The 25,299-nt window shown below is 43.9% G+C and overlaps 1 protein-coding gene across 2 annotated transcripts in view; it reads right to left on the bottom strand.

The window, feature by feature from the left end:
* The window catches only part of BDH2 (3-hydroxybutyrate dehydrogenase 2), a 44,931-nt gene extending 27,515 nt beyond the window's left edge, over positions 1 to 17,416 (bottom strand). The window contains exons 1-5 of one of the 2 annotated variants that reach the window (XM_040329877.1): positions 17,298 to 17,416; positions 12,749 to 12,825; positions 7,343 to 7,421; positions 5,260 to 5,356; positions 953 to 1,061 (exon numbers count right to left, since the gene is read on the bottom strand). In XM_040329877.1, the coding sequence (XP_040185811.1) occupies positions 953 to 1,061; positions 5,260 to 5,356; positions 7,343 to 7,421; positions 12,749 to 12,820 (357 nt within the window). In that variant the 5' untranslated portion in view covers positions 12,821 to 12,825; positions 17,298 to 17,416. Of the gene's footprint in view, positions 1 to 952; positions 1,062 to 5,259; positions 5,357 to 7,342; positions 7,422 to 12,748; positions 12,826 to 13,483; positions 13,642 to 17,297 lie in introns of those variants that run through there. The other variant, XM_040329878.1, reaches the window with a different exon arrangement.
* Positions 17,417 to 25,299: the final 7,883 nt, after the last annotated feature.

The raw sequence follows: 25,299 nt of genomic DNA, 5'->3' as shown, positions 1-25,299 counted from the left end.
CTGCACGTTTAATCAATTGAACTAGCAATTAAAGTGTTTCTGAAGCCTAAACATTTTTTTTTTAAATGTTCAAATGCCAGTATCCTTTTCCCTACCTGAGCCCTTATTTGATCCAGCACTGTGCCTGTCTGCGGGTCTTCTCTCCCCTCACTTCCTGGTCTCTCAGGCTTTATTGAGGCAGAGGAATCCATTGGCTTTCACTACAGACTTCAAAGCCAGAAACAAAGTGAGGGGCAGGGCCAAGTCCACCTGCCTGTGTCAATAGAAACAGACAGAAGACAGCAAGGCTCAGGAGCAAGCCCGCACGAGTGCCCCCATAGAAAGAGGGGAGGAGTCAGGAGCGCAAGGGGACCCGCAAAGAGGAGGTTTGGGGCTGCTCTGTGCAATTTCATTGTGCAGAGCAGGCAAGTATAAAAGAGCATTTACAACCACTTTAGTAGTATAAACGTTCTGCCATCAAGGGTAAGTGCTGTCTTATAAAAAAAAACACCACCACATATCCCACCCCTTTACCTCCCTCCTCAAAATTCTCAGTATAAATACTGCCCTTAGATGCAGACAAGTTATGTCTGTCTGGCCTGTCCAGGGTCAGATCGTTGCATATGTGACACATTGACCAGCTTATGTGAATAGCTAGGCCTAACCATTGAAAGTAATTATCATTTTCAATATACAGATGGCCATTCCCCCTTTGGACAAACAAGAATCTGTGCCCGACAAGTGGGGACCAAATACAGATTTTCAATATGAGCTTAGGCTGGGTGCACATGATATGTTAATCATGCAATTAAAAATGTAGCATGAGCAAGCAATTTAATAAATGCAAGATTATACATGACTGTAATCGGTTAAAAAAAAAAAAAAAGTCAAGGGTTGTGCATCTTTTATCCTGCTGTAGGAAATAATGTGATTACACTTCGAAAACCTACATATAAAATCAATGACAACTAACTTTTGGCAGGAACGTTTTGATCATGAGATACATGCTCCGCACATTAAGATTCATCGTAAAGTCCCAATCTGCTTCTTCACAATCTAGAATGGATCCATGGTGGACAAAGCTGCAAAAAAGATCACAAAGACAAACTTAGGTAATGCTTTAACCATTTCTCTTCAGACACACTCCGATCTGAATGCATAATCAAGTTTTGCTTTTTCTCACTCACTGCCACCCTGATAATAAATGAGCTAAAATTACTAATACTTAACATCGGCTTCTTCTGACTGCTGAACCTGTACAAGAAAAGAGGTTAGGTGAGCCCTGCCATTGCTTAGGATGTGTACAGGCAGAGATGATGATTGGCTGCTGAGCCAAATGCAGTCAATCAGTGCCTGTGCCCACATACAGACCCCCTCCCCTGCCATGGTTCTGTGACTAGATTGGCGATGGATCATTGTGGCTCCTTGGTATTTTTATTTAATTGAAAACTTATATGTAATGTGTAGTTACTTTAACCACAAGTTAAGAAAGCCATTACCATGTTAAAGTACAGTATATGTACACCCAATAAGTAAAACTGCATATAATCTTTACCACTTAAAGGGTCACTAAAGGAAAACATTTTTTTTAGCTAAATAGCTTCCTTTACCTTACTGCAGTCCTGGTTTCATGTCCTCATTGTTCGTTTTTGCTTTGATGATGCTCTAATTCCTCTCTGTTCTGGACACTTCCTGGTTGTCTGTTTCCTGATCACCACAGTACTGGGAGATTTCTCTCTGTGGTGACTAATCAAGGAGGTGTGATTACGGTGTGTCTACAACCCCTCAGCACCAGTTTCGTTTTCCAAACCATCACTGCCCTGTATTGGCTCTCTGGCTCTGTACATCAGAGAACCAGGAAACAACAGCAAAAACTAAACTAAACTGTAGGTACATTATATGATTGGTTATCTATTTTAAATAATTTTTAAAAGAAATCAGTTAACTATTATGTCTCTCTACCCTGTAAACAGTCATTTCAGCAAAACATTTTTTTTCCTTTAGTGACCCTTTAAGGACCTTGCCTGTTTTTCAGATTTGGTGTTTACAAGATTAAAACAGTTTTTTTTGCTAGAAAATTACTTAAAACTCCCAAACATTATATATTTATTTTTCTAACACCCTAGAGAATAAAATGGCGGTCATTGCAATACTTTTTGTCACACCGTATTTGCACAGCAGTCTTACAAGCGCACTTTTTTTGGAAAAAAAAATTTAATAAAAAAATTAGACAACAGTAAAGTTAGCCCAATTTTTTTTTATATTCTGAAAGATAATGTTACACCGAGTAAAATGATAGCCAACATGTCACGCTTCAAAATTGCGCCCGCTCGTGGAATGGTGTCAAACTTTTAACCTTAAAAATCTCCATAGGCGACGTTTAAAAAATTCTATAGGTTGCATCTTTTGAGTTACAGAGGAGGTCTAGGGCTAGAATTATTGCTCTAGCACTAACAATCGTGGTGATACCTCACTTGTGTGGTTTGAACACCATTTTCATATGCGGGGCTACTCACGTATGGGTTCGCTTCTGCGCGCGACGGAAAGCTTTAAAAAATTATATATATTAAAAAAAATTTGGGGGTTTTCTTATTTATTTTATAAATTTTTACACAAAAAAAAAAGTGCCCTTTTTAATTCCTATTACAAGGAATGTAAACATCCCTTGTAATAGAAAAAAGCATGATAGGTCCTCTTAAATATGAGATCCGGGGTCAAAAAGACCTCAGATCTCATATTTAGACTAAAATGCAAAAAAAATTAAAATAAAATTGTCATGTGAAAATATGACAAGAAAATATTGCTTTAAAGGGACACTAAAGGCAGATTTTTTTTTTTTTTTTAAATAACAAACATGTTATACTTACCTCCGCTGTGCAGTTCGTTTTGCACAGAGTGACCCGGATCCGTGTATTCTGGGGTCCCTCGGCGGCTGTCTCGGCTCCTCCTCGCAAAAGCTTTCCACGTTCATGCGAGCTCCCTCGCATGGTGGCAAGCCATAGCCGCCGACTGTATCACTCGGCCCACCCCCCGGCGCACCGCGTCATCCGCTGTGATTGACAGCAGCGCCAGCCAATGGCGCTGCTCATCCGCTGTGATTGACAGCTGCTGCCGTTACCGAGATATCCATCTTTAAAGTACCAACATATATGTACATGAGCGGGTCCTTAAGTGGTAAATAGTCATTTTAAATCTTTAGATCTGCTGCGCCCATAAGAATAGTACCTGCTATGAAGGTCTTTTTCAGGCACTTCCCGTTATAGATTGACAGCATTTTTGTCTCTTGACTGCTCTCCGGTGTTGTCACTCTTCCACAAGTACTCCTAAATGGAGGCTTCAAGCCCTATTCATTACACAACCATGATCCGCTTGCCATCACTGTCAGGAAGTGGAGGGGCAGCCAGATGACGCCACTCTCTCTACTTCAACTAATCAGAAGAAGCCTTGTTTTCAGTCATAAAAATAGGAGACTTTTCCTGAATGGCAGAGAAACACTAAGCCCAACTATTTTATCCAACAGAGACAGAAAGTCACCCATACTGCTGCCAGAACACCCTGCCACTTACTGTATGTAGCCACTGCTACTACTGTCCATTATAGCACACCTAGTGGCCACATTGTTCAGTGTCAAAAATGAACCCTAAGCGATTCAACTTATCACATGCATGCCAACATCTGGATAGGACTTTTTGGGCATTACACATAGAACTGCATAAAATATAGTTTATTTAGAACATATTTAAAAAAAAAAAAAAGATACATAAAAAATATTTCCCCCCCCCCCCTTTCTTTCTCCCCCTCTCTCTTTTTTCTATACGATCAATGTATTCCTTCTTTACTTACTAATTATTAGAAGTGTTCTATTTGTTAGAATGGTCCTTAAGACCATATTAAGATTTATTACTTAAATCCTAAGTCAGACTTAAAAAATGGCTACTGACATTTATGATGCTATTTTTATTTATTCTCCATCAATACTTATGTCTGAATATCTGTTTTACTGCGATATTTGATTCTATGGTTATGTTTGTCTACAAAATTTCAATAAAAAACATTGAAAACTAAAAATATACAAAAGCTGCCAATGAAACGGTGTGATCAAAAAACACATTGGGTACAAATCTCTTTCAAACACCATTTTAAAATTACTTTCTTCCTCAGGGAAATTTGAATTTGTAAACACTGGAATACATACAAAAATGATATAACAAGCAATTGATATTCATAATAAAAACATGACAGCAAGTACAAGCACAGATATATACAGCCAATAAAATCACCACCGTATTAAAAGATCGCAAAGCAATCACCCCAGGGAGATCAGCAAAACCTATAGGCACCAGCTCTAATGAGAAAACAACTAGTTAAAGAAGATTCAAAAAATAAAGGGGTGCATAGTAGTTCACCCCGTGTGTATCAATTATGCTAGCAATAAACATATACAGTGTACCTCTCCATGTAAATGCCAGTTAAAGCAAGGGGTCTCATAAATGCCAGAAACCACAATGTAATAAGGTTGTCCCTAGCTTAAGTGCTCAGGAATCCTGCTCTTTTAAAAAATAAAACTCATGATAGATGGCAGACTGTAGGGCTGGGGAGGAGTCCTGGGTACTGTCCAATTACCAGTTTCTGTCGGCCTGGCTACAGTACACACAGCCCAAATGTAGACCAGTTACTAATGAACCGACTGATGTCGCCTGTCATTCGGTCCGTGTGTACAGGGCTTAAGGCCGCCACCTGGTCTTCTGTTCATATGTTCTACAAGGTGGAGGTTTCAGCCTTATCTGATGTCAGATGTAAGATCCATCAGATGGCTTTTTCAGCTGCAAGTAGTCCCCAGTTATTCTGCCGTTTTCTTCTTGGACCTGTAAATGATTGTTTGCTGTGCTGCCCACCCCTCAGTTGGACCGTTTTTGTACATCCTAAAAAGGTTAAAAAATTCCTGTGTCTCTCAATGGAAGTGAAAGAAAATAATTTTTGTACTTTGTGTAAAATGATTTTCTTGGAGACTGTTGAGGGACACAGGTTGCTCATACTCTTGCTTATATAAAGTTCAGAGACAAAAGTACAAAATCAGGCAGCACTGTAACAAAACAAAAAAAAAATTCCGTGCAAAAGCAACCTTAGCATTTAAGAAGGGGGAAAAATATTGCTGTTTTCATATAAAACATTTTTAGCAGGGTGGCATAGAAAGATTTTGGTTACAGAAAAGAAGGTAGTGACAACACTGACACCTGGCATAACACAACGAAGGATCATTATTAACTGAAGACTACTTACCCAGCTACATTAAAAAGAACATCAATTCTATCAATTTCCTGAGACAGTTTTTCAATTTGGTCCTTTTTAGTCACATCCAGCACTCGTGTCTCTATACCTAAAGAAAACATCAAACAAATCAAATAAAGTAATTTCGTTAGTCATATTGATGAGGATCTGTGCTAGGAGGGGGGATTTGTGCTAAGGTCAGACACATGGAATTTGTGCTAGGGGCATATGCGGAGAAAATTTGTGCTAGGAGGGGGGGGGGTTGGATGTATGCTTAGAAAGTAAACATGCTATGCTGATTTTTGGCATGTTCGCCCTGGGCTCTAAGTGACCTTGTCCTTGAAACCGAGTGGCTGTCTGTGTCTCCTTCCCCCTCTCGGCCCACCCTTGCACCTGTCAGCAGCGTGGGAGATGAAAAGGACCAGAATAGCTGTGGGCCCCCATCCAGGTAAACAGAGCAGTGCTTAACATGATCGCCGTCCACGCTATTCCCTTCCCTATTGCTGCAACAAGAGACTAATTAGCAAGAGAGAGGGGATTTTGGGACATGTAGTCCCCGAAGACAGATGGCCCATTGGATTTTACAGGGGTGCAAACTACAGCTCCCAGCATAACAAGGGGAGGAAGAAACGAGGAGCCTGCTAAAGGGACGAGGGAGGGGAGAGTTATTTAGGAGGGAGAGGGCGAGTTTTCAGAGAAACATCCAAGAGGCCCATAGTAACTCTGGAGGAGCTGCAGAGATCCACAGCTTAGGTAGGAGAATCTGTCCACGGGATAACTATTAGTCAAGTACTCCACAAATCTGTCCTTTATGGAAGAGTGGCAACAAGAAAGCCATAAGAAGTCCCATTATGCAGCTTGCGAGAAGCCATGTGGGGAACACAGAAAACATGTGGAAGAAGGCGCTCTTGGTCAGACGAGACCAAAATTGAAATTTTTGGCCTAAAAGCAAAACGCTATGTGTGGCGAAAACTAACACTGCACATAACCCCACCATCCCCACTGTGAAACATGGTGGTGGCTGCATCGTGTTGTGGGGATGCTTTTCTTCAGCAGGGACAAGGAAGCTGGTCAGAGTTGATGGGAAGAAGGATGGAGCCAAATACAGGGCAATCTTAGAAAACCTGTTAGAGCTACAATGGAATGGTTTAGATCAAAGCATATTAAATTTGTTAGAATGGCCTAGTCAAAGTCCAGACATAAATCCAATTGAGAATCTGTGGCAAGACTTGAAAATTGCTGTTCACAGACTCTCTCCAACCAATCTAACAGAGCTTGAGCCATTTTGCAAAGAATGTGCAGCTGTAATTGCAGCCAAAGTATTGACTCAGGGGGGCTGAATACAAATGCACGCCACACTTTTCACATATTTTTTTGTAAAACCATTTATCGTTTTCCTTCCACTTCCCAATTACCGTATAACACGCACCCTAACTTTAAGAGGGAAGTTTCAGGAAAAAAAAATTTCCACAGCCCCCTGCGTATAACACACAGGGACAGTTTACCCTCTATTTTCAGGGTAAAAAAGTGAGCGTTATACGCCAATAAATACAGTATGTGCCACTTTGTGTTGGTCCACATAAAATCCAGTAAAATACATTTACGTTTTTGGTCGTAACATGACAAAATGTGGAAAATTTCAAGGGGTATGAATATCTTTTCAAGGCACTGTATAATAATAATATTATCATACGGTATATATATTTTATTAGATAGAAATATATCTATCTATAAAAAAAAAAAAAAAAAAAAAAAACCACACACACACACACAGTTATGATTTTCTGTAATTTTTAGTTATGAATTTTATGGGCCCATTCACATCATCCCGTTGTGCCACACGCATTACATGTGTTGGTGAATGCACCTTGTCAGTGGTTGTGTGTTGCAGCACAGTGCAATATGTGCCAATGCACCAATGCGTATTGTGGTGCACGGCTAGAAATACTGCAATTTTTGGTTCATTGTAGTGCAATGGCCAACTCAATATAAAGCCCCAATAAATGGTCTACCCTAATGCAAGACACATGCGTGTAATTTACTGCAGTGGACAAGGCTGGCGTCAATGGGCTCTAAAACATAAACAGAAAGTAACCTTTGTACGATTCCAGCTCCTTCAGCTTCTCTCCATTGATATCAGTTGCAATCACCTTGGCCCCTTCTTTAGCAAATGCCTTAAAACAAAAAGAAAAATAAATAAGTGAATTAATGCAGTTATCAAATATTTTCTAAACAACTTTAAATTTCAAGACATAAGGATACAGTAATCAGAATTTTCTATGCACTGTGTTTCTTTACACCATTAGGCCCCATGCACGCTGGAGGTTTTTAATGTGGCTGTTAGGGGCGTCCGACGTTTTGTTTTTGTTTAGAAGAGTTTAGCGGCAGAAAAAAAAAAAAACACACATTCAGTGCACCGCTTTGGCAGAATCTAAAACGTGTGTTAACGCTAGGCACGCTTAGGGCTTATTATTATTATTCTGGCCAATGAAATGAATTAACGCCCAACTGATTAATACGGATTTTCTGCCAAAACCCTGCTGCCAGTAAAAAAGGCATCTAGGAAATATTAGCAAAACATCCAGTGTGTGCATTTGGCCTTAGGCCCCTTTCACATGGGGCAGATTGCGTTCCAATCAGTAGGGAACCTTCTCACATATCCCCTGATTATTGGGTGGATTACACATCCGTGTCTGCTCGGTTTCTGCAGAATGGACACAGACAGAGCCCGCTCTGCTCTATGTGCGGCCAGAAGAAAATGTATTCCACTGTTCGTTTACACCCGACTACCCTCTGTTCCGATCCACCTAAATGGAACTGGATGGATCCTCTTCTTTTTTTTGGGGGGGGGGGGGGGGGGGGGCGGCTGGATCAGACCTAGAGGTAGGTGGCTGTACACAGACATTGGCACTCCATAGAAATATGATAGGCAGAACTGATCTGAGCACCTTTGTGAAATGGGCTTAATCACGCTCATAAATATAGGTCCCAAAATGTGCAATTAATATAGCCTAATGCTTGGCAATAGAATTGAGAAGAAAACTTCTCATGTGCTGGCAAACAATAAACAGTAAATTGGTAAGATGAAACTACAGAGGAGGGTGTTCAACCAACTTACCTAGGCTAGTAGAAATGTGATTAGGCGGATATACTTTGCTTCCCAGGCCGGCGGAAGCCCCATCCTGCAAGGCTTAAATGTTAAGGAAGGGTGGGGGGGATTCAACCTCCATCAGACCCTCTACGGTCAACGTTTGGCCCAGGGCACAAGCAGGAACAAGGCATCCGACACTTATTAGCAGAAAGGAGGAGGGGCATCAACCACTTCAGGAAGTGTACCTCATGACCAGTAGTGTATTTATGTTTTGTGCTGCCTTAGGCCTGACTAAACTCATGACCCCCCAATTTAAATATGACCCACCCCTTCTTGTCAAGGGCACACCCCTTTCTGTTTATGACACGCCCTGTAATTTTTGAGTGAAGACACTAGTTCCTAGGGCCTGGGGGGGTCATTGGATTCCCTTAACGACCGCCGCATGTATATGTATGTCCACAGAATGGCACGTACAGGCATATGGGTGTACATGTACGTCCCTGCCTTTCCGCGGGTCGGGGGAAATCCTCGGGGAGCGATCCGGGATGAGGGCGCGGCTATTCGTTTCTAGCCGCCCCTCGCAATCGCTCCCCGGAGCTGAAGAACGGGGAGAGTCGTATGTAAACACGGTTTCCCCGTGCTTCACTGTGGCGGCTGCATCGATCGTGTGATCCCTTTTATAGGGAGACAGGATCGATGACGTCAGACCTACAGCCACACCCCCCTACAGTTGTAAACACACACTAGGTGAAACATAACTCCTTCAGTGCCCCCTGTGGTTAACTCCCAAACTGCAACTGTCATTTTCACAATAAACAATGCAATTTAAATGCATTTTTTGCTGTGAAAATGACAATGGTCCCAAAAATGTGTCAAAATTGTCCGCCATAATGTCGCAGTCACGAAAAAAAAAATCGCTGATCGCCGCCATTAGCAGTAGAACAATAAATAAATAAATAAATACATACATAAAACTATCCCCTATTTTGTAAACGCTATAAATTTTGCGCAAACCAATCGATAAACGCTTATTGCGATTTTTTTAACAAAAATAAGTAGAAGAATACGTATCGGCCTAAACTGAGGGAAAAAAAAAATGTTATATATGTTAATGGGGGTATTTATTATAGCAAAAAGTAAAAAATATTGATTTTTTTTCAAAATTGACGCTCTATTTTTGTTTATAGCGCAAAAAATAAAAACCGCAGAGGTGATCAAATACCACCAAAAGAAAGCTCTGATTGTGGGGAAAAAAGGACACCAATTTTGTTTGGGAGCCACGTCGCACGACCACGCAATTGTCTGTTAAAGCGACGCAGTGCCGAATCGCAAAACCTGGCCTGGGCATTTAGCTGCCTAAAGGTCCGGGGCTTAAGTGGTTAATTTGCATAGATTTTCTCTCACTTCCTGTTTGGCTATGGGGCAGGAAGTGAAGGGAAATCTCTGCAATGGGACAGGGATGATAAAAAATAAATTGAGAGGGGCTATAACCCTCCCTTACTCTATCCAAAATGAAAAGTGTTGCCTATAGTTCTACTTTAAGCACAAATTTCTGATAATTTTATGGAGAGGACTAAGAAGATATAACCATGCCAATGGTGCAGCAGAAAACATATAGCAAAGCGAGGAAGGTTTGTGGTCCAGGATGATAGGACAGTCAAAATTAGAAGCAACCTGGCGGAGACACTTTCTGTGCTGCCCCCCTGCAACGTGTTGGCCTAGGCCCAGGCCTTGTTGGCATAGGCCAGGATACAGCGTTGCTCATGACAACATAGGATAATAGGTAAGCGCCACCAGGTGGCACAATCAGGATAAACATATGTGTAAGAAAAACTGAACATAAAAATGAAAGAGATTTTATTTTATTTTTTTAAATAATGAACGCGGAGCGCAAGTGCCCTGTCCTCCTGGCACATACCGATGTTTCCACTGTAAAGATGTGGCAAGTCGCTCACACCAAATGATCAGCTCTGCAAGGGAGAATAAAAATTATGAAAAATTCAAGAGGTGCAGCAAGGCACTCTTCTTATGACTTCTTTTCTTTTATTCAATGTTTTCTCAAGTCATCCTGCTGCTTATGTTTTGATGGCGTGAGTGAGTGAAAAACTTGTATAGCGCAACACATGCAAACTGAATCGCCTCAGGGCGCTTGGTATCCATTTCCTACTATATATTTTTTTTCCTTCAAAATAGATGGGCCAGGTGATTCACTTCCGTACGGATGCTGGTTGGTAAATCGTTCCATAGTCTAGGTCCTATATAGGTCTATCTAGTCCTACTATAGGTCCTTGGACTGCAAATCTTCGATCTCCTTTGGACTTGTAGCGGGCCTTGGGTATCTGGAGTAGATTTTGGTTAGTAGATCGGAGAACGCGATTGGGGTTGTGACATTTAAATTTTTCACATAGATATTGGGGCGCACTACCTTGAACACATTTGTGTGTTAGGCATAGTGCCTTAGACGTAATTCTGTCTTTTACGGGCAACCAGTGGAGGGACCTAAGGGAGGGAAAGATAGATTCCCAGGGTTTTTTTCCTGTTACAAGTCGTGCGTAATATTGGACATGCTGTAAATCTAAAGGTTTGTTGGAACTCTCATTTTCATGTGATGTGACCTAATTTTATAAATAAAGGAATAATAAAAAAACTTTGTACCCATTAAAAAAAGTCTTGTTTCCATAAAAAAAAAAAAAAAAAAAATGTAAAAAAGGATTTTGGTAAGCAAAATATAGACACGGTTGTTGTGAGGTTTATCAATGCATGAGGAAGCTGCCAAATTTGGCCTGGTCATTAATGCTGTAGATACGCCGTCGTAACTCTGAATCTGCGCCGTCGTAAATTTAAGCGTATTCTGGAAACCAGATACGCTTAAATTAGGCTAAGATACGAGTGGCGTAAGTCTCCTACACCGTCGTATCTTAGGGTGCATATTTACGCTGGCCGCTAGGTGTCGCTTCTGTAGTTTTCCGCGTTGAATATGCAAATGAGCAAGATACGCCAATTCACAAACGTACATACGCCCGTCACAATTAGTTACGCCGTTTACGCAAGACATACGCCGGCGTAAAGATAAAGCTGGTCTCTAGGTGGCGCAGCCCATGCAAAGTATGGACGTCGGAACAAGCGTATCTTTTTACATCGTTTGCGTAAGTCGTACGCGAATAGGGCTGTGCGTAAGTTACGTTCACGTCGTAGCCAGTGTTCGACGTATCTTAGGCATTCTATCCGACGCATGCGCACTGGGATACGTCCACGGACGGCGCATGCGCCGCTCGTTCAAAACGTCAATCACGTCGGGTCACGATTCATTAGCATAAAACACGCCCACCTCTTCACAATTTGAATTAGGAGCGCTTACGCCGGCCGATTTACGCTACGCCGCCGTAACTTAGGATGCAAGTGCTTTGTGAATACAGAACTTGCCTCTCTAACTTACGGCGGTGTAGCGTATATGAGATACGCTACGCCTGCCTAACGTTAGGCACAGGTACGTGAATCCAGCTACATAACAACATATTCAGCACAGTTCCCCAATATGTTAGATTTCTCCATGTTATGTCTTTTTAAAATGCCTGCAAATGCTAAAAAAATACCTGATGATCCTGCCTGAAATGCAGGCAGATCTTAACTTCCTGCAGTGGGCTAACAACACTGCTACACATAAATCCTAAGCCATGTTATCAGTTCGCTCCCCTCCTGTACCAGTTGCTTGCTAATTTTCCTCCAGCAAAGTTTGGCTCTGACTGAGTTTCTGGCATGAGCATATGTTTTTTTTATAAGAGATATGTGGATATTTGCATGTACTGAATAGGTTTTTATTTATTTTGTATATAGAGATTTTGAACACAAGTACACTTAAAGGGGTTGTAAAGACAAAAATATTTTCCTCTTAAATTAAAGTCTGACAGTAGCTGATAAGTAAAAAGTAATGTTTTCCATCATAACTAGTTTGATACCTGTTGAAATCGATCTGTTTTATTCACCTCCGTAACTCCTGAATCATTATTCTCACTGACTTCCTGGTTTGCGGTGCGCATTCATTCTTGCTACATCACGGCCTAATGGGAACTACAGTTCCCATTAGGCTTAGCCTCCATGCCTGTGAGGGATAGGAGAGCATCTTCACGCAGGGCTGTAGTCATAGGGAGGGGGTGAGCACATTCTGCTTTCCACCATGCAAAACGGCTCAGGTGCTGGTGGAAAGCAAGAAGAGGAGAGACAGGAAATGGCATTTTCAAACCTGGATTACTGTATTTTGGAGGTCCAAAGGAAAAACGAGGTAAGTGATATTTAAATGCTCTAGCTTACATCAATCAATTGATCTAATAAAAAACAAACCTTTAGTGTTCCTTTAACACAAATACATGCATGTAAAAAGCAGCAGAAACACATTATGATATTCAGACTTACAATGGCAGCAGCCTTTCCAATACCCTGTGCTCCTGCTGACAACACAATGACTTTTCCATCTAAGCGCCCCATCACACCTAAAAGAAGAAAGAGAAGTTAGCCATCTGAAATCTGAACTTATTTCACTGTTAGAAAGATGCAACGTAGATAATCACATTGCAAGTGTATGCACAGTATATGCCATACCCGTGAGACCACTGCTGCCACTACTACAGTAAATTGCCACCGTCTTCTTGGTTACATGCTGGGCTGCTGCATAGTGACAACAGGGGCTCACTTTCTCAGGACGGGCCCCATTTACAGAATGCCTTGCTTTTTTCTCAATGAACGCAAAGCACTCTCCCATTGGATGAGGTGGAGATTGTGACCTCCCCTCCCCGCCTCTCCACCCCACCCAATCAGACAACACCTTCCATTTATAACACATTTTGCAGGGGCCTTCATGGCAGCATACCCATGGTTGGTTGACAACGCCCCGCACCCATTCTCTTTTCTGTCCTCAAGGCCACACAGTATCATGGATTCATCAGCCCCTGCCCCACCCAAAGAAATTGGTGCCGCCATTCAGGTACATGCTCTCCTGAGATGAGGTCCTGTCACTTGGGCTGCTAAATGCACTGAGGAGTGGGGGAGCCCATTTTTCTTGGATCAGTGTATCGCCCAGAGGCGATTCAGTTCGCATGTTCCGCGCTATATAAGTTTTTCATTCATTCATTCAGTGTATGTGGGACTCACCATTTGGTCCTCACAGGGGCTCTGTCCTGCCTTATCCTACTGCCAGACTTCCTTTCTCTGCTCTGTAGTGTAGAGGTGCTGTCCCTGTAATTGCAGCCTGTGTGATAGCTGTGGGCGCTACGCAAGGCTCTTCCTGGATGGAGACAATGGTGTCTTTGAAAAAAATGATCCAAGACTTGATCAAGGAGTTGGCCTTTTCTCAGGAGAGAACGGGGCCCTTAGGGGGCGGGGCTTGCTGTCAATCAAATCCAATGACGCGGCCAAGTTATACACTCTGCGGCTGTGCACGCCGGGTGTATAACATGGGAGCACGCCCGCAAGCTAACCCCCTCGGGAAAGAGCTTCCCAGAGAGGGTTAGCTCTTGTGGGGAGGAGCCGCCGTGGGACCCCAGAAGAGGTCGATCGGGGCCACTCTGTGCAAAACGAACTGTACAGTGGAGGCAAGTATGATATGTTTGTTATTAAAAAAAAAAAAAAGAAACCAAAGTATCACTTTAAAATGCACACACATGGGCAGCTCAGTTTACATTCCAGGATAAAAGGAAGTCCCCAGAAAAGTAAATTTGGGCTGTCCCAGAAAAGAAATAGGGGCAATGGCCAAAGGGGAAATTGGTTCTGGTGACTTGGGGGTCCCCAAGGAATTCCCTTAACCACTTGCCGAACGATGGCTACAGCACGGCCAGCTAGTTCTGGGATGCCATCTCATAAGGGCGTCCCGCGATCACGGCCACCATGGGGTGTGGGCTGCAGGCTCTGTGATCGCAGCGTTCAGAGGACACTGTAAATAGCAGTGGTAAAGAGCCCCTGATTGGTAAATAGCCAATCAGGGGCCCTTTACCACGTGATCAGCTGTGTCCAATCACAGCTGTCAGCAGAAGTCAGTTATCGGCACTCCTTTCCTCGCGCTGTCACCAGTGCTGCCAATCAGTGCCCACCAGTGCTGCCAATCAATGCCATCTCATCAGTGTTGCCCATCAGTGTAGCTTTATAAACGCACATCAGTGAAAAAGAGAAAAAATTACCCGTTTGCAAAATTTTATACCAAACTAACTATGAAAAAGTTTATTTTTTTTTCAAATTTTTTGGACTTTGTTTATTTAGCAAAAAAACAGGAGATAATTAACCACTTCATTACCCGCCCATAGTCATGACGTTCACAGATGGATGTCATATGACGTCCTGGACTTTGTAGGGGGGGGGGGATATCTGAATGATGCCTGCAGCTAAAGGCATCATTCAGATATCATTCTTTCATGCCAGCGATTCTGTGCACGATAAGAACGATCATAGCGGCAATTCCGCCACTTGATCGTTCTTATAGGCGACGGGAGGGGACATCCCCCCCCCCGCCGCCATCCGGTGCTTCTCTGGGCTCTCCCGTGCCATCAGGACCAGGAGAATTAATCGGTCGATGTCGCATGAGGATCATAGAGATTTCCGGTGACCAGATGGTCACCAGTCATCTCTATGACCGTCGGAGGTAAACAAAGCCGCGATTGCGGCTAGTAAGCATGAGATCGGTGATTTATTTTTCACGATCTTATGCTTTTCAGCCTGGAGGAGAGATATGGGGTCTTATTGACCCCCCCCCATCTCTTCATAAAGAGGACCTGTCACACACCATTCCTATTACAAGGGATGTTTACATGAGGCGATTGAGGCGATTAAGTTCGCATTTGCTGCGCTATACAAGTTACTCACTCACTCACTCACATTCCTTGTAATAGGAATAAAAGTGATAAAAAAAAAAAAAAAAGTGTAAATAAAAAAAATTTTAAAACGCCCCTGTCCCCGGTAGCTCACGCTCAGAAGTGAACGCACGCGCAAGTCCCGCCCACATATGTAAACGCTGTTCAAACCACACATGTGAGGTATCGTCGCGTGCCTCAAGAGCGTGTGCAACAATTCTAGCACTAGACCTCCTCTGTAACTCTAAACTGGTAACCTGTAAAAAATTCAAATCATCGCCTATGGAGATTTTTAAGTACCGAAGTTTGGCGCCATTCCATGAGTGTGCGCAATTTTAAAGCATGACAAGTTAGGTATCTATTTACTCGGCGTAACATCTTTCATATTTTACAAAAAAGCAAGCTCTATCTGTGTGAAAAAAAAAAAAAATTATAAAAATTTCATTTGGGTACAGTGTTGCATGACCGTGCAATTCTCATTCAACGTGCGGGATCGCTAAAAGCTGAACATTGTCAGGAAGGGGGATTTTCTCTCGCTTCCTTTCTGGCTATGGGACAGGAAGTGAAGGGAAATCTCCGCAATGGGACACAGATAGTGAGAAAAAAAAATCTGGCAGGGGTTATAACCCTCCCATTCTCTATCCAAAAAAAAAAAAAAAAAAAAAAAAAAAAAAAAAGTTTTTACCATAGTTCTACTTTAACACGTTAGTCTAGTCAGTACCGTATTTATCGGCGTATACCGCGCACTTTTTGCCCTGAAATTCAGGGCAAAATCGTGGGTGCACGATATATGCGGATACCCGCGCTGTGTTTGAACCACTGCGCCAGCTTATACCGAGTGCAGTACACTCGGGTATAGTCGGGCAGGCTCGGCTCCTCTCGCGGTCACGTCCTGTGCGTCCTTTACGCGAGAGGCTGCCCAACTATACCCGAGTGTACTGCGCTCGTTATATGCCGGCGCAGTGGTTCAAACTCAGCGCGGGAAGCGGGGATCGAGCGGGGAGGACACCACGATGGCCACAGAAGGACGCCGGAACGGACAAGGCCGCCGATGGACGACGGGCAGGACACCGACGAGGGGCATCCAAACTGTATTTTTTTTTTTTCCCCAGGAATTTTTCTTCAAGTTCGGGGTGCGCACTATACGGTATTCGTTGAAAAAATAAAAAGCAATGGACTAGTTATCACTGGGGTAGATTCAGAAAGCTATTACGCCTGCGTATCCATAGATACGCAGCGTAATTGCTAAGTAGCGCCGGCGTATCTACTTTCTGTATTCAGAAAGCTAGATACGCCGACTGTAGCCTAAGATACAACTGGCATAAGTCTCTTATGCCGTCGTATCTTAGGGTGCATTCTGACGCTGGCCGCTACCAGCGTCAGAATGCACAACCCGTAGTTGTCAGTGTAGAGTATGCAAATTGCATACTTACGCCGATTCTCGTTGTTTTCGCCGTAAGGCTGCTCCTGCTATTAGGAGGCGCAGCCAATGGTAAGTATGGACGTCGTTCCCGCGTCGCGATTTTCAAATTTTGCGTCGTTTGCATAACTCGTTCGTGAATGGCGCTGGATGCCATTTACGTTCACGTCGAAGCCAATGACGTCCTTGCGACGTCATTTACCGCAATGCACGTCGGAAAATTTTCCCGACGGAGCATGCGCAGTACGTTCGGCGCGGGAACGCGCCTAATTTAAATGATCCACGCCCCCTACGGGATCATTTAAATTACGCGCACTTACGCCGGCCCTTTTTACGAAACGCCGCCACAATTTACGGAGCAAATGCTTCGTGAATGCAGCGTAGCTCCAGTAATTTACGGAGGCGTAGCGTAAAAACTATACGCTGCGCCGCCGTATCAGTGCGCGCCCCTACCTGAATCTGGGCCAATGTCAATAAGGATTCTGCAACAAGCTCTTATTTAGTGTACACTACTCTCCATTACCTTTATATTCCATTACATCCAATACATGTTGTGCTCGGGCTTCTGAATGTTACACATACAAAACAGCATTTACTAGGACTAGAGATTAGGATTATAAAGCAACACTGCTGCTTTCTTCCAGCATTGCAATCCGCATGCTGCTGTATAGAATAGTGCTTTGAGAAATGGCAAACACTGACTTACCTCAAACAAATTCCGCCCGATAGGATCAATGGTTCGATCTTTGGACTGACAACAGTCAGGTGACGTAGAGGAAGTAAGAGTGCAGTCAGCGTGCGTGCTAGGGACAGGCAGGCTATGTGGGCTCAGAGAGCGTGCTGCCACCCAGTGTTTACTATTGGTTATTGTACATTTCTATTTCAGACATTGGCTTTCAAAATGTACTTCGCTTGCAACTTGGAGCTTTCTTTTGGTGGTATTTGATCACCTCTGCGGTTTTTATTTTTTGTGTTATAAATCATTTTTTTTACTTTCTGCTATATAACATACCCAAATAAAAATGTAAAAAAAAAAAAAAAAATCAAATCTCTTCATCAATTTAGGCCAATATGTACATATGCTACATTTATTTGGTAAAACAAATCCCAATAAGCATATTTCGATTGGTATAGCATCTACAAACTACGGGATATTTTTACTCATTTATTTTTTACTAGTAATGACGGCGATCAGTGAGTTATAGCGAGACTGCGATATTACGGCGGACAAATCAGACACCTAACTGACACTTTTTGGGAACCAGTGACTAGGGTTGCCACTTTTTCTTCAAGCCAAACACTAGTAGCACACAAGGATGAGTCCCGGTGCAGAGCCCGCCAGGAAGTCGGCATTGCGCTGCGCTAATCACAGGCAGTGAGACATTGTCCCAAAGCGCGGCTGCAGAGCTCAGGAAATGTCTCGCTGCCTGTGATTAGCGCAGCGCAGACTCCCTGGTGGGCTGTGCATGTGGACTTTGCGAACATGCTGGAGCTCATCCTTAGTAGCACATGTAGCGCCTGGTTACTTCTAAGAACCGGTGCTAGTTTAAATTTAGAGGGGGTCAGAGAGTTAGTTAGCTCTGACCAGGCTGATTTGTTTGAATTTGGGTCTCTGTATCAGCTTGGCTGTGCTGTGGGCTCATTTTGTCGCTTCTGGGGTGCTGATGCCACCCCAGGACGACAGGTGGCAGCAGTGGAGTCGAGGTTTGGGTGCTTTTTCCCAGCAGCCTATCAGGAGGGGTTTTCCTCGCTGTGGATGCTGGGGGAGGGTATTTATGGGGCAGACGCCATTGGTCTGGGTGTTCTTCCAGTGTGGCAACCACCTTTAGGGTGACCACATCACGGCGCCCCGGCGAAATGGCCTACCAGGCCGGGATGCGCGTGCCACACAGTGTTCCTGGTTCCGGGACCACGTTGGTCCAGAACATTTGAGCTGTGGCTGGGCCCCAGTGATCGACTGGGTCCCAAATCCTAATAAGATCCCAAGCGTTATTCCTTTGAGAGGAAGCTGTTCGCGGGGAGTCCGCCTGAGGAGAGTCAAGAGAGGCTGGCGATCCAATAGGGTCTCGACAATCCACCGGGGATCAAGGTAACCGGACACTGAAAGGCTGGACAATGGTCACCTATCAGTCGGTAACCTAACTACAAACTACCTGAAGGAGATCCAGGCACAAAATCTATCAGGGAGGATTATCTCCGCTATCTGAATTCTAAGGAGGGTCTGTGGCAGAGTCTTTTCCCTTAAGTTCCGAGTGATACTCTGGCTGCCAGTTCAGTGAGAGAGGCCTGTCCCAGGTACACTAAACCCACTCCGGCTGGAGTGGTGAAGAAGAAAGTGTTGTTGGAAGCAGGACTGTTTCCTTATTGTTACGCCTGAGTCTGTTGTTTCTTTTCCTACTACATCTTTACTCTTCACCACAAGTTTTATTGTTTTTACCCGGCTGGGTAATAAAGAGCACAGAAAAAGACACCTGTTGTGGACATTCCGTTATTTATTTATTTATTTATTTATAAAAATGCTTATTGGGAGCGCAGTCATTACCCAAAAGGCCTCGATGCGCTCACCATACACCCTTAGACGGCGGAGGAGCCATGAGGTAACATGCCACCCAAAACAAACCAGTAGCTCCTTGGGGGTAGTGCTACACACACAGTAAGTTTTTTGTTTTAGTATACACTATAGCAGGGTTCTCAAACTGGTGGTCCTCCACCTGTTGTGAAACTACAAGTCCCATCATGCCTCTGCCTGAATGAGTCATTCTTGTGCCTTGCAATGTCTCAATGGACTTGTAGTTTGGCAACAGCTGGAGGGCCACCAGTTTGAGACCCCTGCACTAAAGGATTGTTACAGACCTGGGACACCTTTGGACACTCCAACCCAGATAGCAAGCAATTGTGCAGGGTTGAATACTACTTGCTAAGCTATTGATAGACTTGCCAGGCTTCACAAGTTTGTTGCACAACTGCAGCAAGTCCGCATTGCATGACTCCAGATCAACCTTTTTTTTGGAAACATTCTGCAAGTCTACTGCAAGTTCTGGTTCAGTTATGTTGTCATCCCACCACAGGGGGCACTGTGGCTGAATTTTCATGCTGTAGACTTGCAAAGCTCTTGCTGTAGACTCACCACTGCAACTTTGCTCTAGCTAGAGACTTGCCATGCAAATTTGCTAGAAATTTGAAAAGCTCTGCAAGTGTGCAACTTGCCAATGAAAATGTGCAGCAAGTTAACAGACTAAGGGCCCTTTCACATGGGCGGGTCAGTAATGATCCGCTCCGTGTGCCCTCAAAAGCTCAGCGGGGATCCTCCGTAAAATCCCCGCTGAGCTGGCAGCTGACAGGGCGGTCCCCGCATACTGTGCAGGGACCGCCCTGTAATTCCTCCGCTCTCCCCTATGGAGGATCGGATGAACACGGACCGTATGTCCGTGTTCATCCGATCCGATCCGGCAGACGGAAGAAAAATAGGGTTTTCTTCCGTCCGCAAATGCGGATCTTTGCGGAGGCGGACAAATTACGGGTGTCAGCGGATAGTTATCCGCTGACACCCGTAATCACATAGGGACCAATGTATGTCCAGTTTTCATCTGCAAACGGACGGATGAAAATGCGGACATACGGTCCATACGTGTGAAAGGGCCCTTACAGTTCAGCACTGCCACAAATTTGTTGCGAGTTATCCTTGCTATATGGGAAAGAGAATAGTAACGTGACGCACATAGTGCCCCCTCACCCTCCTGTCAAGCCTTGTTCCAAGTAGGGTTGCCACCTCATCCCTTTAAACCCGAACACATATGAATTACACAGGTTCTGTGGCTGATTTAATGCAGATAAGGCACCAAGTGAGCTTAATTACCACCTTAATCAGCCGCAGAACCTGTGTAATTAATATGTGTTCGGGTTTAAAGGGATGAGGTGGCAACCCTAGTTCCAAGCCACATTCCTGTCTAAAAAAATGTATGCAGGTTTCAGGAGGACTGAAACCCGGACACATGATTCAAAACCTGGACTGTCAAGGTGAATCCTGGACAGATGGCAACCCTATCGGTGACATTAATACAGTGATCAGTGCTAAAAATATATACACTGTCATTGTACTAATGACACTGGCAGGGAATGGGTTAACATAAGGGGGGATCAAAGGGTTAACCATGTGCCTAGGTTGTGCTTACTCACTGTGGGGGAAGTGCTTTGACTAGGAGAAGGCAAAGATCTGTGATCCTGCTTTGCAAACACATGATCACTACCTTCCCTTCTGACAGAATGACAATCTGCCTTGTTTACAATGAGACTGTCTTTCTGCCTGTGTCCTGTGTAATCGACTGGTGCTGTCGGAAATCGAGATGGACTGCTCACTCGGTGGTATCGGTTTCCCTCTATGCTAGCAACTATTACCCCCTCAATATCCGTTGGAGGGATATTTCTGTTGGAGGGGCTATGGAAATTGTGGAATGCTCCTTCATATCCAGTGGGAATCTCCCAGTATTTGCCCATTTTGGTTGGATGCTAAAGTGCTTGTAATAAAAACAAATATGTTAAATTTGCCTGCACAGAGAAGCCCGAATCCTCCCCTGCTCAGGTGCCTCTTTTGTGCTCCTGGCCCTCCTTCCCTCCTGTTGAGTGCCCCCACACCAAGGAGCTTGCTATGGGGGCACCTGAACCGAGTCACAGCTCTCCGTTTCCGTTCAGACACCGAGCCATGGCTCGGCCCCCTTTCTGTCCCAATAGGCTAGCCGACTTTGACAACAGTGACAGCCAATGGTGCCGCTGCTGTTTCTCAGCCAATCAGGAGGGAGAGTCTTGGACAGCTGAGACACTCATGGACATTACTGGACAAAGATGAGGCTCAGATAAGAATTGGGGGAGCTGCTGCACACAGAATGCTTTTTATCTTAATACATAGAATGCATTAAGATAAAAAACCCTTCTGACTTTACAAACCCTTTAAGGATCTGATCAAAGCTATAATAGATGTGGATTTACCCAACTCTCCGATACATTTCCTATTCCATGTACACTAATCTGAGTCAGGCACTATGAACAATGCATGTTGCTGCATAAATGGCTATGTGCAAAGGATGGTATGATAAGTCTTATACCATTTGGGCTACCTGGATCCACTATAGCTCCTTGGCTACAAGTGCAGTAAATGCTTCTTTTAAAGGATGAGTTCAACATTCTGAACATATTTAGGGTGTAACATGTGCAGCATCTGCCAAGGGACAGTCCCCCTAATGCACCGCATTTTTGTAGGTTATAGCAACCTCATCTTGGTGCAGTGACTTTTTTTCATTTCTAATAAACATCATTTTGCAGATATAGCCATTGGGCGTTTACAATTATTTTTGTTTTGTTATATGTGCAGCATCTATGCCATCTACCCAATCCCCCTCCCTGTGGCAGCAAGACAGGGATCTTCTCCCCAAACTAGCTGTCACAATTTAAAGAGAGCAGCAGTGCGGGGCTCTGCCAACATGGCCACATCTTTGATTCACAGATCCCTGTGAATCAATGAACTACAAGTACCGACAGCTTTTGCGGCTGATGGCATGTAGTTCTCAATGAACTGCAAGGACGCTGGTAAATGCTCTCATAGTTCATGGACTCTTTCTGCAATTCAGTAACCTGCCCATGTCAGTGGTATGGGCAGTGTACCGAAAGTCGGCAGGATCCTGGCATTGCACCCATAATATGCTAATTGAATTGCGGGTGCAAGGTTTTACAGGCTCAAGTGTAAAAACAAAAACAAAAAAAAGGCACTTTACCTGCAAAAAGATGTGTATTTATAATCATTATTATTAATTTTAAAAGGTTGAACTTTTTCCTTTAACAATTAATGGCTCTGCAGCACACCAACAAGAATGAGCGTCTTGCTTGCGGTGGCAACACACGATACTCTCTTCTAAATTGCACAGAGGTGCTTTCATGAAATATCAGGGGTGTGTACAAAGCCCTGATATATCACTATAAAGGTAAAAGATCTTTCTCTTCTGCAGTCACACTTGCCTAACACTGAACAGGAGTGTAAGCTTGTCCTTAGATCTGTAAGCTACAACAATGGGTTCCTGGAGCCATCTAAAGGCTATGGAACAAGAATAAGGCTGTGTCCCATGGGGCCCAGGATATGAGTCAGTCCACCTAAAAGATAGCAAAGAGATGGACTCCAACAGCACATACCACTTCTAGAAATTGGAGGGAAATCTCATAGGAATGTGGTTAAGCAGGACAGAGTTGGAAAAAAAACAGTGTCCTGGTTAAGGTGAAAGGAAGAAACAACTTTGGGAAGAAGAGAGACCTTAGGCCTTAAGACAACCTTGTAGCACAAGAATGGGGGGGGGGGTTCTTTATAGGTTAAGTCCGCCTACTCAGAAACTTGCCTCGCAGATAGATGTGATGGCAATAAGGAAGGCCAAATTATGAGTGAAAGTATACAGAAATATCCCAGATTGGTTCATAGGGAAGTTTTTGGAGAACCCACATGGTCACTGGGAAGGGGCAGTGCCGACAGGATGAAAGATGCCAAACTGTGCTGCTGCTATCAAAAGATGTATGAGCAGTATTGTGTCAGAATCACCCATCTAAAAAAAATTCTCCCTCCTCTCAGCACAATTCCCCCTCAATAATGTCTCCCCCCGCCAAGCACAAATCTTTGCTTTCCCATCCCCCTCTCAGCTCAAATCCCCTCTTCTAGCATAATCCCTCCAGCACAAATACCCCCAATCATCCCTACTACCACAAATTCTACCCCAAAATCCTCCTTCCCAACACCCCCCCCCCCCAAAAAAAATATTCCCCACCTAGCACAAACTCCCTCCCTCAAATCACCCCTTCTAACACAACCCCCCAAACCCCCCCTATTGGTTAAACTAGATGGTCTTTTTTAAAACCAACAAAACAAGAGAATAAAGTTCCCTCAAAGAAGACCAGTACCAGAACACTCTGGAAAAAACAATGAATTTTATTAAAGCGGGGATCCAACCACAATTAGCATTTTTTAAATGTATGTCCTTTCATCATGCGTTTTTATAATATAAATCAGGTCACTTACTATTTTACAATCCGCCGCCGCTCCGCATAGTTATTCAAATGTAGCGCCTGTGTACTTTCAGTCCAAGTGCTATCTTAAATTTAGAGGGGGATGAGAGAGTTAGTTAACTCTCATCCAGCTAATTCATGTAAATGAGGCCTCTACTCTAGCTGGGCTGTACTGCCAGTTCATTCTGTGTTCCAGAGGTGCCTTTCCACCTTGGGGCGACAGGTGGCAGCAGTGGAGTTCAGTCCGAAGCGCCTCTTGCCAGCAGCCAATCAGGAGGGGTTTTCCCTCGCAGGGCATGCTGGGGAAGGGTACTTCTGGAGCGGACGCCATTTTGGGTCGGGAGTTCTGGTTTTTGTTCCCGGGTGCGGCACCCACCTTCAGTGTGTGCGCACATCATGGGCCCCGGCGATATGGCCTACCATGCCGGGGCGCACATGCTACAAGGCGTCCTTGGTTCAGCGACCATGTTGGCCCGGAGCAACTGAAGCTATGGCGGGACCCCAGTGATCTACTGGGTTCCCCAAACTTTGAAAAAGATCCCAAGCGAGTTGTGCTGTTCGATGAGGAGTCAGTCTGAGGAGAGCCCGGAGGCAGGCAATCCAACAGGGCCTAGACAATCCACCGGGGATCGAGGTGACCGGACATTGAGAGTTTGTCTGTTGGCAACCTGTCAGTCGGTGACCAGTTGAGGAAAACGACCTGAGGGAGAGTCAGGCATTAAATTCACTGGAGAAGATTCACTTCATAATCCTACGTACGAGGGAAGGGCCTGTGGCAGAGGTTCTTCCCTGATATTCATTTGCACCAGGTCTGTGGCAGAGAATTGTTCTTCTTCCAGTGCTCCGAGTGATATCCTGGCTGCCAGGTGGGTGTGAGAGGCCTGTCCAGGTACACTATACCCCCTCGGCTGAGGGGCAACGAAAGTGAAGGGTTATTTGAAGCAGGACTGCTTCTTTCTTGTTCAAGCCGTAATCTGCAATTCTTCTTCTCACCCATCTTTTACTATCTACCTCAAGTTTACTGTTTGCCGTGTTGGGCAGTAATAAAAGCTACTAGAAAAGACACCTGCTGCTTGGACATTTTTTTGGGATGGAAACTCCACTTTAAGTAGAAAAACATGCAGCAAAAAGCATAGAAAAAGAAATGGCAGATGAACAGAGTGGTATCACAATTAAAAAGACAACGTTGTCAAGTAATTCAAATAAAGGGAATCGCAGCTGCGCATCACACATACATAACCCAGTCACCATACACACCAGATTCAGGCACAATAATAGTGAGTCGCCGCCATTACTAGTAAAAAAAAAAAAAAAAAAAAAAAAAAAAATTTCCCCTATTTTGTAGGCGCTATAACTTTTGCGCAAACCAATCAATATACGCTTATTGCGATTTTTTTTTAACAAAAATATGTAGAAGAATTTTTATTTTATTTTAAATTGGGATATTATTATAACAAAAAGTAAAACATAGTGTTTTTTTTCAAAATTTTCTGTCTTTTTATGTTTATAGCGCAATAAGTAAAAATCGCAGAGATGATCAAATACCACCAAAAGAAAGCTCTCTTTGTGGGAAAAAAAATATAAAAATATAATTTGGGTACAGTGTTGTATGACCGCGCAATTGTCATTCAAAATGCGTCAGCGCTGAAAGCTGAAAATTGGTCTGGGCACGA

The sequence above is a fragment of the Rana temporaria genome, chromosome 1, assembly GCF_905171775.1.
Source record: "Rana temporaria chromosome 1, aRanTem1.1, whole genome shotgun sequence".
Taxonomy (NCBI): Eukaryota; Metazoa; Chordata; class Amphibia; order Anura; family Ranidae; genus Rana; species Rana temporaria.
This window is presented reverse-complemented; position numbering and strand designations above follow the sequence as displayed.